At 39.7% G+C, this 19515-nt stretch overlaps 3 protein-coding genes across 7 annotated transcripts; 1 reads left to right on the top strand and 2 right to left on the bottom strand.

The window, feature by feature from the left end:
- Window positions 1-139: 139 nt before the first annotated feature.
- On the bottom strand, window positions 140-8070 carry LOC149610385 (aspartyl/asparaginyl beta-hydroxylase-like). Of its 2 annotated transcripts, none has more exons than XM_089859184.1 (11): window positions 7929-8070; window positions 7574-7774; window positions 7225-7511; window positions 5828-6409; window positions 3370-3604; window positions 3142-3278; window positions 2379-2573; window positions 2158-2295; window positions 1305-1532; window positions 605-735; window positions 140-542 (listed from the first exon to the last, which is right to left on the bottom strand). In XM_089859184.1, the coding sequence occupies exons 1-11, from the start codon at window positions 7984-7986 to the stop codon at window positions 392-394; spliced, it is 2343 nt and encodes a 780-aa protein (XP_089715310.1). In that variant the 5' UTR covers window positions 7987-8070; the 3' UTR covers window positions 140-391. The 2 variants fall into 2 exon arrangements, with proteins under 2 accessions (XP_089715310.1, XP_089715309.1); XM_089859183.1 differs by having other exon boundaries at window positions 7574-7786; window positions 7929-8063.
- An 18-nt stretch (window positions 8071-8088) lies between these two features.
- LOC149610384 (acid phosphatase type 7) lies at window positions 8089-16959 on the top strand. 4 transcript variants are annotated; one of them, XM_089859202.1, is made up of 11 exons: window positions 8089-8184; window positions 8730-8849; window positions 9805-9932; window positions 10151-10554; window positions 11127-11224; window positions 11934-12008; window positions 12315-12543; window positions 13155-13283; window positions 13346-13417; window positions 16082-16219; window positions 16322-16959. In XM_089859202.1, the coding sequence occupies exons 3-11, from the start codon at window positions 9824-9826 to the stop codon at window positions 16385-16387; spliced, it is 1320 nt and encodes a 439-aa protein (XP_089715328.1). In that variant the 5' UTR covers window positions 8089-8184; window positions 8730-8849; window positions 9805-9823; the 3' UTR covers window positions 16388-16959. The 4 variants fall into 4 exon arrangements, with proteins under 4 accessions (XP_089715328.1, XP_089715327.1, XP_089715326.1 ...); XM_089859201.1 differs by having other exon boundaries at window positions 8135-8217; XM_089859200.1 differs by having other exon boundaries at window positions 8140-8258; window positions 8730-8850.
- LOC149610383 (uncharacterized) lies at window positions 16377-18473 on the bottom strand. Its single transcript, XM_089859209.1, has 2 exons — window positions 18346-18473; window positions 16377-18280 (listed from the first exon to the last, which is right to left on the bottom strand). The coding sequence occupies exon 2, from the start codon at window positions 18253-18255 to the stop codon at window positions 17068-17070; it is 1188 nt and encodes a 395-aa protein (XP_089715335.1). The 5' UTR covers window positions 18256-18280; window positions 18346-18473; the 3' UTR covers window positions 16377-17067.
- Window positions 18474-19515: the final 1042 nt, after the last annotated feature.

Below are 19515 nucleotides of genomic sequence, written 5' to 3'. Positions count from 1 at the left end.
AGGGAGTTGCCGATCCTGTAGAGTGAAAACAAATTTCCTCACGCGCATCCTTCATCCATGGTTTGACCCACACGGCCTTTGGCCTTTCCTGTTAAAAATTATTTACCTCTCCTTCAGTAAAGAAAAACAAAATACAAAATCAATTATACAATTTTCAAATTTATTTAATACATAAAATTGGTTTATAAAGTTAGAAATCTGAAATTAGTTGCAACGTTTTTGTATATAAATGCAAATGAGAAGAGTATTATTATTATTATTATTATTATTAGCACCAGTTAATTGTTTTTTCTCTTAAAACGACTAGGAAGGCACGAAAAGCATCATTTCATTTTGTTCGTTAACCGACTCTCAAGCCTCGCTTGAACAAAAACAATTGTAATTTCATTTTTTAAATAGGAGTTAGAGTTCTTATAACTTTATCAGTCAGTTCAGGATGCCAGAAATCAATAATTAGAACGATTCTTTGACTGTCACCATCATGCCAAACTTCGTGTTCGAAAGAATCATCGAAAATTATAACTTTTCCTTCTGTCCATTCCCTTTTAAGATAATTAGATTAGTTTAGAGATTCAAAAGGCGATGATACTGTTACAAGTATTACTTTGTATCATTTCCAACTCTAATCCGAGGGCCTTTAGGTGTAACTAAGCCTAAATGCGCTCTTAATCTACAATTTGTGGGACCAGTATGAGCGAAAACGTGAGTTCCCGGTTGCATAATGGAAAATTTAACCTAAATAATTAAGAAATGATTAATTTAAATAAATTTAAGCTCTTAAAGGGAGGGTGAAGTACAAAATCAAGTGATTTTTTATCGATTCTTTTACTAATTTTAAGACCATTCTGCATAGTGAAACATTCAGGAAGTACCAGCTCCGAATGATTTTAAAATTATTTCAAATTAGGTTCAGATTTTAAGGATAATTTTAAAGAAGCCCCTCCGACCAATCGCGTAACGCCCTGCCTTTTTATTAACAAAATTCTCGTGGCACGCTCCGTGTCTCGCGCCACGATTATCACGTTGCGCGCGAATTTTATCAAATCTCGTGATAAATTTCATTCGACACGGAGCGTGCCACGAGAATTTTGTTAATAAAAAGGCAGGGCGTTACGCGATTGGTCGGAGGGGCTTATTTAAAATTATCCTTAAAATCTGAACCTAATTTGAATTTTAAAATCATTCGGAGACTGTATTTCCTGAATGTTTGACTATGCAGACTGGTCTTAAAATTAGTAGAAGAATTGATAAAAAATCACTTCATTTTCTACTTCACCCTCCCTTTAATATTGCGCAATTCATACTTGTCCCCTTTTGCAAGTGGCTGCTTTAGGAATATCTTCAATTAAATCGCATGTTCTAGGAGCTCTTTTGCAATTTTGCGCTAATTTTTGACCCCTTAAAAAGAGGTTAAATTGCTGCCAATCACCAGTATCCTTAAGTCCCTCAGCTTCTGGCTCAAAACCTTTACGACTGTCCGATAACAGTGACAGAGCTTCATTACGAATTACCAACCAATTCTTCTCCAAAATCTTAAAAGATTAATTACGGTACTAATTTCAATATTTAAGTTCTAATTATTACAGGGTTCATACAACTTTTGGAAAACAAATTTCCCCGAATTTTCCAGGTTTTCCCCCTATATGGAGTATCCTATGGAGCAAATGTTAACGAAGGAGGAGGGGGGGGGCAAATAGGACTATAACATACTCAAAGCACATCTCCGTATCTCTAATATAACCAGAGTTATGAGCCTCCAAAGTATAGTGTAATGTTAATCCTATGGAGGGTATGTTTATGAACATTTTGCTTAATTACTCGGCCCCTGTTTGTCGTAGCCGTACGTTTTTAGTATGGTTAGATGGGGGATAAAGAGGACTATAACATACTCAAAGGACATCCCTGTATCTCTAGTAGAACCAGAGTTATGAGCCTCCAAAGTATAGTGTAACGTTAATCCTATGGAGGGGTGTATGCTTATAAACATTTTGCTTAATTACTTGGCCCCTGTTTGACGCGAATTTCCCTGATTTCCCTGAATTTTACTAAAAATTCTAAATTTCCCTGAGGTTTTTGTCAACTATTTATTTCCCTGATTATTCCAGGTTTGTATGAACCCTGTATTACTAATTATTACTAATTAAACGCGATATTAACTTGTATGTCTTTTAAATAGGGAGTTTCATTAGGCTTCCACCAAGGTTTTCCAGTTAAACCATCAACATTGTAAAGAGATCTCTGCATAGCCGAGAGAAATACTCCTTTCTTCACACCATCTTCGTAAACTTTCATTGCCTGTTTTTTTTTTTGTAAGTTGTTTACTTTATTTCAATATTTTCCGTAAATATTTGAGTGGGATAAAACTTAAGTCTATTGACCTTTTCGGGAAAGCCAGAGCGATGAAGCGCGTCTCCTAGATGAAAGTAGAACCGCCCATCTATGACCCCTTCTTCTTCAGATGCAATGCCCTCACTTAAAAGCTTAATTGCTTCATTATAGTTTTGATCGCTAGTTTTTAATATGAAGCCCAAATGAACTTTAGCAAAACCGCTATTAGGGTCCTTTTTCAAAACCTATTATTAAGTTGTTATTACAAAACCTATTATTAAGTTGTTTTTACAAAAACTTATATCATAAGTTTATCATGCCTCTAAGTACATAAATATGGGTTAAAACTGGGCATCTTCCGCAGGCTACTGTGACGTCAGAACTCGTATAGCGCTAAAATCCGAAGAGAGAAAATTTTGAAATTTCTGTCGCGGTGCAGCCACAAGCGGTCGAGACGATTACTAAATGGGTAGAGATTTAATAGGCAGGTATTGGGGGGGAACGAATTTTACTTAAGCAACCCCAAATCCCTCTCTCTCTCGTGAGATAGAGGCGGTTTCAGTCCTGAAACATTCTAAAAGGGATAAAAGAAACGCTAGGCTAGGCAGTACAATTTTGTATTGAAGTTGAGGTGATAAATGATACGGAGAGAGTATAGGGTTTCATTAAAGGGAGCCAGACAAACACTATTGCCATAGGAGTAGCAGCCATTTCTCTACTTAAAGGCATGATAAACTTATGCTATTATTAAGTTGTTTTTACAAGTTAGGCCATAAATATCTGGCAAACTGCACAACTTGTCTTTACGTTTACCTCTCTTAAGATAGTTTTGGCTTCATTATTTTTCCCCATCCACATAAAAGATACTGCCAATTGATTTTGCGTTGGTATATCATACGGAAACATTTCGGCCATTTCTGACTGTACAGCCAACGCCTTTCCAACCATCCCTAAGGTTTAGTTAGACACGCTGGAATTATAATAGTAAAAACTGGTCTTCAAGAATCAGTGACCTAATCCCGACTTCTCAAAATATCATACCCCTAAAACGTAGTCTATCCACCGCTCTATTTCCAGCCAATAAATATAATTTTTTAGGAACATTTGGTTGCGTCATAGTCTTCTTATAAAATTCGATGGAATTTTCCAGCATAACGTTGCTTCTTTTAGTTTCCGCCATTTTATCCAAGACACGAGCTTTTCCGTAAGCGACTCGGGGACTTTTAGGGTTTCTTGACAACAAACTTTCAAACTCTCTCAGTGCATTTTCTAAAGACTGGGATTGGGATATGGGTTAATTGGCGAACACACAAATGTTTGTTACTTTTCTTTTTTGCAATCCAAAAATTACGTTTAACTGCAAAAAATATGCAATCAATTTCAGATTTCACTCTTATTATTTTTTTTTTTTTCTAATTAAACAAACCATACTAAAAACTTATTTAGTAATTTTAGCTTTTTTAAAACTAAAGAATTTAGAAACCAAAATAAATAAATTAATTAAGTATGGTTAATTGTTTTGGTTTTAGAATTTAGGGTGAGTATTGTCAGGATATATTATAGAGTTAACGAATATAAAATAATTAAATAAGTTAATAACATGCAAAAAAAAGGGGGCGTTAGAAATTCCAAAAATAAAAGTCCCCATTTTCAGGATCCTGAAACCCGAAAATAATTTGAAATTATATAAGTGGATGTTAACTCCTGAACAAACAGAAATTTTAAAACATGCAGGGTTCGTACAAAATTTTTGGAATGAATTTCCCTGACTTTTCCAGGTTTTCCCTGACTAAATTCCACAAATTTCCCTGACCTTTTGCAATAACGTACATGGCGAACATATATGAAAATCAATCTAAAATCACTCGAATCATTTTTGAACGAGTTGTTGCTCTGGCCAAATCTCAGACAACACATTCTCTGGTCACCCTGATACTGTTATCCAGACTTTCCCTCTAATATATTTTTCCCTGACCTTTGAAGTCCATTTTCAATTTCCCTGACTTTTCCCTGACCTTTTAGGCCTATATTTAATTTCCCTGACTTTTCCAGGTTTTCCAGGTAGTGTACGAACCCTGACATGCTATTCCCAGTTTTCTAATCTATTTTTCTAAAAACTAACAACCTTAATTAAATTTAAAATAAAGGTCCCACGTCAATCAAGAAGTGATATCTAGTTTATTAGGGAGAAGGTATAAGATGCCAAAGTATTTGCGCGCCATAGTCCCAGTCCCCCTTTCAAAATACAAGGAGGGGACGTAAAAGGAGGCCGGGCTATTTCGCTACACTCTCCTCAGTCGGAAAATATGACTGTAATTTTCGTCATTCGCGTACACGCGCTGACGTGAGTTTTCAAGAACCAATGAGATGCGGGTTGTAATTTAGAGGCGGGATTAACTCCGGACAGGCTGCGTTTGGACTGGAGATAAAGCAGGAAATGTGGGCGGGGATTAACTCTGGACAGGCTGCGTTTGGAATGGAGATAAAGCTGGAAATGTGGGCGGGGATTAACTCAGGACAGGCTGCGTTTGGACTGGAGATAAAGCTGGAAATGTGGGCGGGGATTAACTCCGGACAGGGTGCGTTTGGACTGGAGATAAAGCTGGAAATGTGGGCGGGGATTAACTCCGGACAGGCTGCGTTTGGACTGGAGATAAAGCTGGAAATGTGGGCGGGGATTAACTCTGGACCTACGTTTAGACTGGAGATAAAGCTGGAAATGTGGGTGGGGATTAACTCTGGACCTACGATTAGACTGGAGATAAAGCTGTAAATGTGGGCGGGGATTAACTCTGGACCTACGTTTAGACTGGAGATAAAGCTGGAAATGTGGGCGGGGATTAACTCTGGACCTACGTTTAGACTGGAGATAAAGCTGGAAATGTGGGTGGGGATTAACTCTGGACCTACGATTAGACTGGAGATAAAGCTGGAAATGTGGGCGGGGATTAACTCTGGACCTACGTTTAGACTGGAGATAAAGCTGGAAATGTGGGCGGGGATTAACTCTGGACCTACGTTTAGACTGGAGATAAAGCTGGAAATGTGGGCGGGGATTAACTCTGGACCTACGTTTAGACTGGAGATAAAGCTGGAAATGTGGGCGGGGATTAACTCTGGACCTACGTTTAGACTGGAGATAAAGCTGGAAATGTGGGTGGGGATTAACTCTGGACCTACGTTTAGACTGGAGATAAAGCTGGAAATGTGGGTGGGGATTAACTCTGGACCTACGTTTAGACTGGAGATAAAGCTGGAAATGTGGGCGGGGATTAACTCAGGACAGGCTGCGTTTGGACTGGAGATAAAGCTGGAAATGTGGGCGGGGATTAACTCAGGACAGGCTGCGTTTGTTTGGACTGGAGATAAAGCTGGAAATGTGGGCGGGGATTGACTCCGGACCTACGTTTGGACAGGAGATAAAGCTGGAAATGTGGAGGCGAATTTATACCTTCTCCCTAATAAACTAGATATCACTTCTTGACCGTAAATTTTATACCTTTTCTACTAGTTTATCAGCTTCATCCAATTCCTCTCTGAATAGAAAATCATAATCATTCGTAATATCATCATTTTCATAAGCTTCAGGTTGTGGTTCAGCTTCTTCAACAACTTCTTCATTTATATCCGGAGATTCCCGAGATTGAGAATTTTCGTCTATTTGAGTTTCATCACGTTGTTCAGCAACAATGCTTGGTTGAATCTCTTCCCTCACTGTTTCAGGTTGACTTATTGGCACTTCAACGGGTGTATCACTTCTTTGTATAACATCATCATCATCATCATCATCATAAAATTCTTGATTATCTTGAACTTGAGGTGGATTTCTTTCTTCAAGAGGTTGCTGTTGCGGTTGCTCGGAAGATGATGGTGTATTGACTAATAATTCTTCTCTTAAATCAGAGTTTATTTCAGGTTCATTGTCTTTTTGAGGCTCTTCATAGGTATTATATAAATATATGTCTTCAGGAGTAGCGGTAGAAGGTTCAATTGGATCTTCCACATTAATAGTGTCTTGTTCGGGCGTTTCTTCAATATTAGGTGTGGAACTCTGAGACTGAGACTGGAGGTTATCCAATTCCTAAAAAACGGTGATAATTCCCTTATCATCTTAAAGGTGCCTTTATTTTTATTTATAAAGGAGAAACTACGGATTTTTAACCAGTCCCACTACAACAGGGGCTTAATTTTGAATTCCCATCCCCTGACCTTAAATGTTTATGTGAGCTAATAGGGAAGTGGTAGCTCCCTGCTTTAGTAATAATACTATAGCCTGTATTGGATTGTAACATTGAGGGTCAACAGGGTTCATACAACTTTTGGAAAACAAATTTCCCTGAGATTTCCAGGTTTTTTCCCATATACTTCCCTGAATTTTCCAGGTTTTTCTCGTATATGGAGTATCCTATGGAGCAAATGTTAACGAAGGAGGGGGGGGGGGCAAATATGACTATTAAATAATCAAAGGACATCCCCGTATCTCTAATATAACCAGAGTTATGAGCCTCCAAAGTATAGTGTAACGTTAATTCTATGGAGGGTATGTTCACGAACATTTTGCTTAATTACTTGGCCCCTGTTTGTCGTAGCCGTACGTTTTTAGTATGGTTAGATGGGGGATAAAGAGGACTATAATATACTCAAAGGACATCCCCCTATCTCTAATATAACCAGAGTTACGAGCCTCCAAAGCAAAGTCAGATGTTAATCCTATGGAGGGGGTATGTTTATGAACATTTTGCTTAATTACTCGGTCCCTGTTTGACGCAAATTTCCCTGATTTCCCTGAATTTTACTAAAAATTCAAAATTTCCCAAAGGTTTTTGTCAACTATTTATTTCCCTGTTTTCCAGGTTTGTATGAACCCTGGGACTCAATACCCTATTCTATATTTACCTCCAGCTTTTTATCATCTTCATTATTTAAAGTGTCTAATTGAATCTCTTGGTTGTCAGAATCAGGTTCATCAACATTGTAAGTAACCGATTCTTCTATGCTGTTTAAAATCTCTTCTATTGTGCGTTCTGAACCACTATCTCTCTCTTGTTCCTCATTTTCTTCATCATCATCAGAATGATCTTCATTTCCCGTTTGATCAAATTCATGGTGTTCATCATCTATTATAGGTAAAGCCTCTCCATGAACTTCGTCAACATTTCCTTCAACAATATCACTAGAATCTCCTAAAAGGAAAGGGCCTCGTGTTCTCTAAATGTTTTAATGTGAAATTTTCATTTCTTATTACTTGTGGCTTCATTCAGAGTGTAAAATATAAGTCCCACAGCGCCAATCAATACAATAAATAGGATGCAAAAAACAAGTTTCGCTAATACGCTTGGTTCATTAAGACTATGACTATGGGAAGAAGAGTGATCGGGTTCTTTCTTTTTTGTGGTTGTTTCTGGATGAGGGGCTTCCCTGGGTGGCGAAGAGTCATCAGTTTCGTCTATAAATGAGACTTACATTAAACGAAAACGTCATAAAATGTACAAGCTTTAATTTAGAAAATTTAAATTTCTTTTCCAAAAGACTTATATAATTTATTTTTAGGCCTTGCAACCCTTTATTAATCCTTTTTCCTATATTAAATTAATATTCACCTTTTTTCACAGCTTCCCTACGTTGTTTCCTTCTTTTTCTTGTTTCCTTGTCACCCATCCTTTTAGATTAATTAATTTCAAATAAATAAACAGCTCAAATGAAACGGAAAAATTAAAAGGACATCCACAAAAAAATTGCTAGCCACGTGCTCAGCCAAGGCCCGCGCCAAGGTCATAATGTCAAATCTCACATCCGCCGGAAGTTACAGACTTTAGAGGGAGTCGGAGTCGCGGTTTTTTTTTTCAAAATCACCCGGTAAGCTGTATAAAAATTATTGAAAATCATTCTGTGAGTAATTTTGGCAATTCCAAGGAATAAGAGCCGTTAATGTAAGAATTAAAGCTCACTTATATCGTTCTTTTTTGTATAATTTTAATAATGTATTTGGAGAGTCAGAGTAGTTAAAAACGGTTTTTCTATCGCCGGTTGTTAGGCTTAGCATAGCAATTACAAATTAGTTTAGCAGCTAGGCCTTGTAACTTATCTGCCGCCAACTTGCGCAGTATATGCGCCCCAGGCTACTGCGCAGCTCTGTATTTCCCCAGGTTTGAACTTATTACAAGCTAAACGCTGTGTTAGAGCGTTACTAACAGATCGATAGACAAACAAACCTAAAACAACAACATAGATGAATTTATACAAACGAATTCTGACCTAAGCCTAACTTTATGTGTAATCTAAAAAATTTGGTGGTGAATATCAGTGGGAATGGAGATCATGTCTGGGAAAGGGGACCTATTGACTTTTGTAGAACCTACGCAAACTTAGCACTGACGCCTTCTTAACACTTTAAATTGCAGAACAACATGAGCGAATTTCCTTATGGATTAAAAACTTAAAATTTGCAATTGGAACAAACAAACATGCCCTATTTTCAAACTCGGAAAGGATGAAATAGTTATGGAAAGATAAATATTTAAGTAGGTCTTTGAAATTTCTATTTGTTTGTGCCAACCAGATAGTGATATCAATGAAGTGATAATATGTAAGGCTAGATCCACTGGAATATTTCGGGGTTAGAATATAAAAAAAAATTATTTAAAGGGGGTAAAATTGTTTTGCCTACCCCTTTGTGATTCTAAAATGCTGATAAAACCAGAGGTGAGAGTGTAGGAATGGAGAGATTACCTAAGCCTCCTCTAAGAACCTTTTTGGTATAATTCTCAAAGCTTTTCAAGTATTTTTCGATAAGCATTAGCAGAAGTGAGATGAGACTAGAAGTACTGAGCTAACCAAATTCTTCACTCGGCGAAAGTGAATATTCTTGATAACACACGAACGGTTGGCCCTCTAGTGGCGGTTTCTCCATTTCCCCTCCAAAACGTGAGACGCTCGTGGCGGTAGACGGCCGAACTAGATTCAAGGAGCCGCGTCCGTGTTCCGCGGCTTTAGGTTGAGGGGAAGGGGGTAGGAAATGTTTTTGGAACACGACCAATTTTTTTCTCTCTAGCGTAGGCGCGTGGGAAGCGGCATAAAATCCTCAAATTTGTTCACTAGTGCCAGGATCTACTATCAATGCTAGAGCCCTTCACTTCTAGTCTCATCTCACTTCTGGCATTAGCAAATGATTGGATCATTGACATGTAATCTTCCTTATAACATAGAGGAGTAGGAATGACAAGGCTTTAATCTTGTTTTTTTTTTTTTTTTCCATTTTATTCCAAGATAACAAACAATGACAAATACGTTAAATAATTTACTTTTGAAGATAAGATATTGATTGATTTTATTTCGGTGCAAAGTACATTTATCCCCAATTTAATTTAGTATAGGAAATCGATTAATATTAGAGAGTGGGTGGTTCGCTGGTAGTTTGTATTATTTAGATTGGTTTGTTTCTTTTTAATTAACTGGACCATATTTTTTAATTAAAAGGGTTCACAATAAGCTAATCATGACAATAACGAAAGCAATAGCCGTACTCGTACTCGTACTCTTTTGTCTAACGCTGGCCGCCAGCGAGCTTCAAACTCAACCAGAGCAAATCCATTTATCCATGGGAGGTAAAATACGCCACGCAATAGAGTGCTGTCAGAAGCGCCGGTGTGACGTCACCCATGCTGTTTTCCCATAAAGGAAAAACGGTAACTGTCATGGCCGCCCATTGCTAAAGGCAGACTCGTGACGTTTAACCTTGGTTCTGACGTCACAACTGACAGCACTCTATAAGGAACTCGACAACAAGAGTTGGAGTTCAATAATGGTGGTGGTATTATTATAGTTGATGAAACTCAAATGGTTGTGACTTGGGTTACCTTCGACAAAACAAATACGTCAACTGTCGAGTATGGTCAGAGAAACATCAATAACGTGGCTTTCGGGACTAGTAGCCTCTTTGTGGATGGAGGAAGCGATAAACGATCCATGTTTATTCATCGTGTTATAATAAGAAACTTGATTCCCGGTGTTTCCTACGTTTATCATTGCGGTAGCGTTGATGGGTGGAGTCCTTTGTTTTGGTTCAGAGCAACTAGAAATGGAACTGATTGGAGTCCCAGATTGGCTATTTTTGGTGATTTGGGTAACATCAATGCTCAGTCGTTACCGAGACTTCAGGAGGAGGTTCAAAGAGGAGAGTACGATGCTATTTTACACGTTGGCGATTTTGCTTATGATATGGATTCTGTAAGTTTTACGGTCTAGGAGGAGTAAGAGTCAAAGTTGCGTTTAGAGTACGGATGATCCAGTGGTGTGCGAGTCCCGTTTTTTCGGTTTCGAGCCGAGTCCGAGTATCGAAACTAATTTCTTATCGAGTATCGAGCCGAGTCTCAAAAATACTTTCGAGTATCGAGTATTTAGATAGGTCAAATTTTGGTTCTTTCGAGTACTAATTATCGAGTCTCAAATATTGACTTGTCGAGTAGCAATTTTGTAAATTTCTTGAAAATAACGGAAGATTTTCAATTATCTAATATCTAACTAGTTCAAAAAGATTGTTAGTGATCAGTTAAACATTGAACAGGTGATTTTCAAAATAAATGATCATGAACTCATCGTCTGCTATAGTTATAAGCCTCGGATTCGACTCATTCGAGTATTTGTCGAGTATTTAAGATGTTAAAAAGCTACTCGAATCTGTCTCGAGTATCTCAATGTGTTGTTATCGAGTCGAGTACTCGGCTCGATACTCGATACCGAGTACTCGAACTTAACGAGTACTCGCACACCCCTGACGAAATCTCTTATTGAAATTTCAGGATAACGCCAAAGTCGGGGACGAATTCATGAGACAAATTGAACCGATTGCGGCTTATCTACCGTACATGACCTGCGTGGGAAACCATGAAAACGCTTAGTAAGAAATTAAAGGGTTAATGCCCCAATCTCCCTTAGGCTGAGATTTTATTTGCAGTGAACTATATAGTTTGTAAATTGTGCGCGCATATTGTACGCGTAAAGACCATTATACCTTTTAATTAAAGCGGGTCTCGGCTTTGGTTAGTTCAAACAAGCGCCACTAGATGCTCCCATAGTCGAATTTAAGGGTGGAGTTAACTGAAACGCTAAGCCTAGCAGAGGTTGTTTTAGCCCCGCCCCTGTGGACGAGCTCTGATGATTTTAAAGCGGGTCTCGGCTTTGGTTAGTTCAAACAAACGCCACTAGATGCTCCCATAGTCGAAGGGTAGGGTGGAGTTAACTGGGACGCTAAGCCTAGCAAAGGTTGTTTTAGCCCCGCCCAATGGACGAGCTCTGATGCTTTTAAAGCGGGTCTCGGCTTTGGTTAGTTCAAACAAACGCCACTAGATGCTCCCATAGTCGAAGGGTAGGGTGGAGTTAACTGGGACGCTAAGCCTAGCAAAGGTTGTTTTAGCCCCGCCCAATGGACGAGCTCTGATTGGTTCCTGCCTGTGGCGCCACAGGCTCCGACTTTTGCTTTAAAGTGACACTAAATAAATTAATTAGAGAACCCCTAGTGGACAATTAATTCGAATAGCTTGACTGTTTTTATTTACACTTCCGGAACACGGTTAAAAATTAAAATTACGGTGTTTTTCTTCCTTTAGCAATTTCTCCAATTACGTCAACAGATTTTCTATGGTTGACCAGAAATCAGGGTCTATAAATAATCACTTTTATAGGTAAATTTTAATTAGTTCACTTAATGAGACGCCGCGTTAAGCTAATTAGCCTTATTCCTGATCAGCGCCACCTACCCATAGCGGTGACTTTGAGAACTACTGTAAACGGCAAACCAATCAGATGTCGCTATAATCTGGTGACGTCACTGACGGGCACTCTCGTTGTCTTACCAAAAATGACGTCACCAGATTTTAGCGACATCTGATTGGCTTGCCGTTTACAGTAGTTCTCAAAGTCGCCGCTATGGGTAGGTGGCGCTGATCAGGAATAAGGCTAATTAAGTTCTATCTTTTTACGTTAATTAGCTTCAATTTGGGACCAGCTCATATTATCGCTTTTTCAACGGAATTCTACTACTTTGTCAATTTTGGTTGGAGCCAAATTGTTCGTCAATATTATTGGCTGGAACAGGACTTGAAGGAAGCGGCCAAGCCAGAAAATAGGGCTCTTAGACCATGGATCATAACCATGGGTCATCGTCCGATGTATTGTACCACGGCAGATAATGATGATTGCACTCATAAAGAAAGCATCGTAAGTTGGGAGTATTCGCGCAGGCCTAAAAGTTATAAATTAAAACCTTATTTAAAGCGAGGGTGAAGTAGAAAATCAAGTGATTTTTTATCGCTTCTTCTACTAATTTTAAGACCAGTCTGCATAGTGAAACATTCAGGAAATACCAGCTCCGAATGATTTTAAAATTCAAATTAGGTTCAGATTTTAAGGATAATTTTAAACAAGGACTGCCGACCAATCGCGTAACGCCCTGCCTTTTTATTAACAAAATTCTCGTGGCACGCATGCTCCGTGTCTCGCGCCACGATTATCACGTCACTCGCGAATTTTATCAAATCTCGTGATAAATTTCATTCGACACGGAGCATGCGTGCCACGAGAATTTTTTTAATAAAAAGGCAGGGCGTTACGCGATTGGTCGGAGGGGCTTATTTAAAATTTTCCTTAAAATCTGAACCTAATTTGAATTTTAAAATCATTCGGAGCTGGTATTTCCTGAATGTTTCACTATGCAGACTGGTCTTATAATTAGTAGAAGAATCGATAAAAAATCACTTGATTTTCCACTTCACCCTCCCTTTAAGTTAATTAAGGTATAAATAAAAATTATCCAATTTATTCACTGACAGATAAGGAAAGGTATTCCCATCGTTCAAGCATTTGGTTTAGAGGATCTTTTCTATAAATATGGAGTTGATTTGGAAATTTGGGCTCACGAACATGTTTACGAAAGAATGTACCCTGTTTATGATCGTAAAGTAGGTTTGCGTTAATATCCGTGTCACTTTTTCAGTAATAATTATAAAGTACGATTTTCCAGGTATACAATGGCAGTACTAGAGCTCCATACTCAAACCCGAAAGCTCCCGTCCACATCATAACTGGATCTGCCGTAAGATACTAGAATCTGTTCGTATTAGCCCTAGCGCTGTGAGAGTACTCGATAAAGAGACGAGTACTCAACACTGTGGTGTGCACGAGTCCCGTTTTTTCGGTTTCGAGCCGAGTCCTAGTATCAAAACTAATTTATTTCATATCGAGAACCTTTCTCGAGTATCTGATTGTGTTGTTATAGAGTCGAGTACTCGGCTCGATACTCGGAACTGAACAAGTGCGACGACTCTATACTCGGGAACCGAACGAGTACGACGACTCGATACTCGGAACCGAACGAGTACGACGACTCGATACTCGGAACCGAACGAGTACGACGACACGATACTCGGAACCGAACGAGTACGACGACACGATACTCGGAACCGAACGAGTGCGACGACTCGATACTCGGAACCGAACGAGTGCGACGACTCGATACTCGGAACCGAACGAGTGCGACGACTCGATACTCGGAACCGAACGAGTACGACGACTCGATACTCGGAACCGAACGAGTACGACGACTCGATACTCGGAACCGAACGAGTACGACGACACGATACTCGGAACCGAACGAGTACGACGACTCGATACTCGGAACCGAACGAGTGCGACGACTCGATACTCGGAACCGAACGAGTGCGACGACTCGATACTCGGAACCGAACGAGTGCGACGACTCGATACTCGGAACTGAACGAGTGCGACGACTCGATACTCGGAACCGAACGAGTACGACGACTCGATACTCGGAACCGAACGAGTACGACGACTCGATACTCGGAACCGAACGAGTACGACGACTCGATACTCGGAACCGAACGAGTACGACGACTCGATACTCGGAACCGAACGAGTACGACGACTCGATACTCGGAACCGAACGAGTACGACGACTCGATACTCGGAACCGAACGAGTACGACGACTCGATACTCGGAACCGAACGAGTGCGACGACTCGATACTCGGAACCGAACGAGTACGACGACTCGATACTCGGAACCGAACGAGTACGACGACTCGATACTCGGAACCGAACGAGTACGACGACTCGATACTCGGAACCGAACGAGTACGACGACTCGATACTCGGAACCGAACGAGTACGACGACTCGATACTCGGAACCGAACGAGTACGACGACTCGATACTCGGAACCGAACGAGTGCGACGACTCGATACTCGGAACCGAACGAGTACGACGACTCGATACTCGGAACCGAACGAGTACGACGACTCGATACTCGGAACCGAACGAGTACGACGACTCGATACTCGGAACCGAACGAGTGCGACGACTCGATACTCGGAACCGAACGAGTACGACGACTCGATACTCGGAACCGAACGAGTACGACGACTCGATACTCGGAACCGAACGAGTACGACGACTCGATACTCGGAACCGAACGAGTACGACGACTCGATACTCGGAACCGAACGAGTACGACGACTCGATACTCGGAACCGAACGAGTGCGACGACTCGATACTCGGAACCGAACGAGTACGACGACTCGATACTCGGAACCGAACGAGTGCGACGACTCGATACTCGGAACCGAACGAGTACGACGACACGATACTCGGAACCGAACGAGTACGACGACACGATACTCGGAACCGAACGAGTACGACGACACGATACTCGGAACCGAACGAGTGCGACGACTCGATACTCGGAACCGAACGAGTACGACGACACGATACTCGGAACCGAACGAGTGCGACGACTCGATACTCGGAACCGAACGAGTACGACGACACGATACTCGGAACCGAACGAGTACGACGACACGATACTCGGAACCGAACGAGTACGACGACACGATACTCGGAACCGAACGAGTACGACGACTCGATACTCGGAACCGAACGAGTACGACGACACGATACTCGGAACCGAACGAGTACGACGACTCGATACTCGGAACCGAACGAGTACGACGACACGATACTCGGAACCGAACGAGTACGACGACTCGATACTCGGAACCGAACGAGTACGACGACTCGATACTCGGAACCGAACGAGTACGACGACACGATACTCGGAACCGAACGAGTACGACGACTCGATACTCGGAACCGAACGAGTACGACGACACGATACTCGGAACCGAACGAGTGCGACGACTCGATACTCGGAACCGAACGAGTACGACGACACGATACTCGGAACCGAACGAGTGCGACGACTCGATACTCGGAACCGAACGAGTACGACGACACGATACTCGGAACCGAACGAGTACGACGACACGATACTCGGAACCGAACGAGTACGACGACTCGATACTCGGAACCGAACGAGTACGACGACACGATACTCGGAACCGAACGAGTACGACGACTCGATACTCGGAACCGAACGAGTACGACGACACGATACTCGGAACCGAACGAGTACGACGACTCGATACTCGGAACCGAACGAGTACGACGACTCGATACTCGGAACCGAACGAGTACGACGACTCGATACTCGGAACCGAACGAGTACTCGCACACCACTGAATTAGTTCCGATGGTGACTGTTTTCTTGAAATGAATCGGACGCATGGAAAATTTGGAAATGAGTTAAAAAATTAGCTTAAGAGATTTCTCCCGGCCGAACAAACTAACTGAAGAGTTCAGTTCCAGTTTGAAGAAACAGCCTTTTCTTTTTTGCCTTTGACAGGGGTGTCAAGAGAAGCACGACGCTTTTCAAAAAGACCCACCAGCCTGGAGTGCCTTTAGAAGTTCCGATTACGGATATACTCGATTGCAAATTCTCAACAATACTCATATACATTTAGAGCAAGTGTCGGATGATCAGGTATTTTTTTTATTCGTACGCAATTAGGGAATCTATATTTTCATGACTTTGAAGAGTATTTTCATGACATCTAATCATTATCGTAATTAATTTTTTCAAAAGGGCGGAGCTATAATTGATGAGATTTGGCTTGAAAAGGAGAAACACGGCTATGAAGCCTGGTTTTAATTTCTTTTTAATTCTACTTAACTTACAACCAATTATCACTATTTTAGTTACAGTTGAAAATATTATTTTTCTATACATTAATTTAATAATAGTTTAAATTAATTTGAACTTAATTACAAACAAGGCCAAGAATTTTAAGCAACAAATGGGAGGGGAAAAAACAAACTACAGGTGTGCGAGTCCAACTTAAGTTCCAAGTGCGAGTAGTTGGAAAACTGGACTCGCTAAGTACTCGAGTCCAATTTTCCAGTACTCGCGAGTCCTCAAAAAGTCCAAAAAAAATTTAATAGTCCATTTTTTACCGTGTTTAATGAGACTAAATTAAAAATAGTCGCTTATTTTAATTACTAATCGCAAGAGGAAAACAATTAAAAAATTAAACTCGGACTCGCACGGGTCTATAATTAAAAAACCAAAGAATTGTTTTAAATTCTCGCCAACCAAATTTATTTTTGTTTTAACTAGTTTTAATTATACATTTTTAATATAGACGCGGAAGATTAATTACATTTTTGTTAAATTACAAGTAAAAAAATTAACCAGCTATAATATAAATAAAATAGAAAAATTAAGATTATTATTATTATTATATTAACCGTAAAATAAATTCTTCATTAATTAAATATTATGTCAACTTTATTAGGCCTAAGAATAAGAATTAAACTACTAGCGTTAATAACTTAATATTCAACAGCAGGATCGAATAATTTGCATTGCTTCGTTTGTTCATCCTTAAAAATTTTTTTTTTAAAGTATCGACAAGTTTTCATATGATTAGACATATTCATTCCATCCAAGTATATCCATTGAGTAATAGGGGACATTCCATTACTGAAACACCAACGATAACCGTTGATTTTCCATCGAACTCTCTCGGTTTTCATCAATTGATCGTCTTTATTTAGCTCCTTTATCCAACTGACGTGTACCATCCCCTTTTTCTCCAACATGGTTTTGCAAACGTTGCGAATATGTCGGGATGTTAGTGATAAATTTGCTAAACTGAAACTATCCAAATACCAAGCGATTTTTTGCAAAATTTCAAATGGCATGTTAGAGAAGAAGTCAATCTCTAGGCCGAATTCGTTTTCATCTTTCGGTGGAGCCGCTCGAGAATCCCCGTTACGATAAGTTCTTTTTGGGCTTTTAGAAAGATTTTCTTTTAATGTTTGGGGAGAAGGAATGACGCCAAAACTTCCAACAATATTATTGTAGGATATCAATGAGCCTTTCGGTGCTGGGTACAATCGTTTGCGAGAAAAATTGCAGCCATATTGGGCTAACGGACACCATTGAACAATGGGTCCGTTCAAACTGCAATGAATGTCATTGTGTATATTTTTATAATGCCAATTATACTCTTCCCGTCGGAATGACTGGTTACAGGAAAAAGTATAAGGTTTAATGGGGTTTATAGCGAAAACATCGACGCTATTGGCTCTTTTGCACGATGGTCCGTAAGGATAGGGCATTGTCACGGATGTAGCGATATCACTAGGAATATCAATGCCTAGAAAGGAACTAGGCAGTCCATTTTCCGTGGCCATGGTGTCCTTTAAACTAATGCTTTTATCACCTAGTTCCGGATATAGTGGCCAGTGATCAAGGAGGAGTGTACAAACCACTATAGAGGCTGGGCAATTTGGAAGATGCGAGGCGACTCTGTACCTCTGCATTTTTATCGGACATCCATAGCCGACATTTACGCAGTTGACGATTTCGTTGGAACACAATATTTTGTGTTCTTCCGCTTTGCAATCGTGAAACATTTGGCCACATTTCAAATAACAACTTCGTACTGGGCAATTTTCAATTTTTCTCTTGGAACATTTTACTGTGTTAAAACAGTTTTCGCAATGGGGATGCATAGTTTAGTACCTAATATTAGCGATTCTAGAAAAGGTAAAACTTAATCCTTTATCCTTCAAATTTAAACCTTTATCATCTTCAGTTCATACAATAATTACTATCCGTGTTATTATCCTATCCAAATAAATTTTTAACAATACCAATACAATAACAATCTAAACGAACGTTGCCACTTGCCACTCTTGCTTGCTTTTTGTTTTGTTTTTTACGAAACGAAAGTGAAAAATACAATTTTATTAAAGGCTGATAGATGGCGATGAGCTTGAGTAGTGAGTAGTGAGTACTAGACAGCGGGGAGCCGGTGTATTATGTTCTACGTTATTGCCGCGTGTTTTGAACGTCCTTGATCCCTGCTGCTACAGAATTTCTAGATAAGTATAGTTTGTTTTCATCAAGTAAGGGCCTGTAAATAAAGCATCGGCGGGTGGGTAAAAATCTCCAAGTGTTTGAAATATTAATGGCAATTTTTTATTTAGATTTTTTTTTTCACTCGTCATAGTAATGAGGGCAACATTAATTAAACATTTTATCAATAATTAGCGTAATTTTGAACGGCGGCAAAGTCTCGCTTTCAAGTCAAACGGTAAATTTAATTCTATATCTAAGATCAGAAGTCCATTAAATTAGCCTAGTTTATTGGCTAATTTAATGGACTTCTGCTAAGATGAAAATATTTTAATTTATTGACAGCAATATCTTTCAAAAACGATCTGAACGATTTAACTGCTAATTCTTTGGTAAAAATTTATTCCCACCATGGTCAACAAAGTAATTTTATATGATTAGTACAGACTAACCGAGTGGTGTCAATTCTCGCTTGGCAGGAAATTGTTAATAAAGCGTACTTTTTGTTTTTATATGTAATACATGAACTCGGTTATAATTGTAGTTGTTTCATTAGGTGTCATACTTCTTGTTGTTATTTTCTTTAAGATATTACCATAAGATCATAAGATATGTATGATAAGTTTGTCACTGGCTGCTGAGAACTTGTCATGAAGTGTCGTCGGTGAAACGTCACAGTTTCTCGAAAAGCGACGCCAGGTGAGGCACCGTCAAAGGTTTAGTACAGACTAAATAGGAAGATGGATTGCAAAACCGAGTGGTGCAAATTCTCGCTTGTCGTTCTCGAACTAGCTCTCAGTATGTCTCTAGCTTTAGAAGTATAGATAGTGGCATACTTATGGAACATATCTTATAAACCTATGATAGTACCCACTACCCAGTGTTAACAAGAAGTTATATCAGTATCTCAGAGA

This window comes from Phalangium opilio, unplaced genomic scaffold, assembly GCF_054372755.1.
Source record: "Phalangium opilio isolate 3A_F unplaced genomic scaffold, DU_Popi_V2 ptg000329l_1, whole genome shotgun sequence".
In the NCBI taxonomy this organism is placed as follows: Eukaryota; Metazoa; Arthropoda; class Arachnida; order Opiliones; family Phalangiidae; genus Phalangium; species Phalangium opilio.
This window is presented reverse-complemented; position numbering and strand designations above follow the sequence as displayed.

What these genes read in the sequence shown, in the direction of transcription:
- LOC149610385 (XM_089859183.1), bottom strand. Translation starts at nt 7,986, where the DNA reads ATGGGTGACAAGGAAACAAGAAAAAGAAGGAAACAACGTAGGGAAGCT. An exon ending in AAGATGATAAAAAGCTGGAG is followed by an intron (nt 6,410 to 7,224) that starts GTAAATATAGAA and finishes ACCGTTTTTTAG; the next exon opens with GAATTGGATAACCTCCAGTC. An exon ending in GGATAGACTACGTTTTAGGG is followed by an intron (nt 3,279 to 3,369) that starts GTATGATATTTT and finishes ACTAAACCTTAG; the next exon opens with GGATGGTTGGAAAGGCGTTG.
- LOC149610384 (XM_089859202.1), top strand. Translation starts at nt 9,824, where the DNA reads ATGACAATAACGAAAGCAATAGCCGTACTCGTACTCGTACTCTTTTGT. An exon ending in GCACTCATAAAGAAAGCATC is followed by an intron (nt 12,544 to 13,154) that starts GTAAGTTGGGAG and finishes ATTCACTGACAG; the next exon opens with ATAAGGAAAGGTATTCCCAT. An exon ending in AGCAAGTGTCGGATGATCAG is followed by an intron (nt 16,220 to 16,321) that starts GTATTTTTTTTA and finishes TTTTTTCAAAAG; the next exon opens with GGCGGAGCTATAATTGATGA.
- LOC149610383 (XM_089859209.1), bottom strand. Translation starts at nt 18,255, where the DNA reads ATGCATCCCCATTGCGAAAACTGTTTTAACACAGTAAAATGTTCCAAG.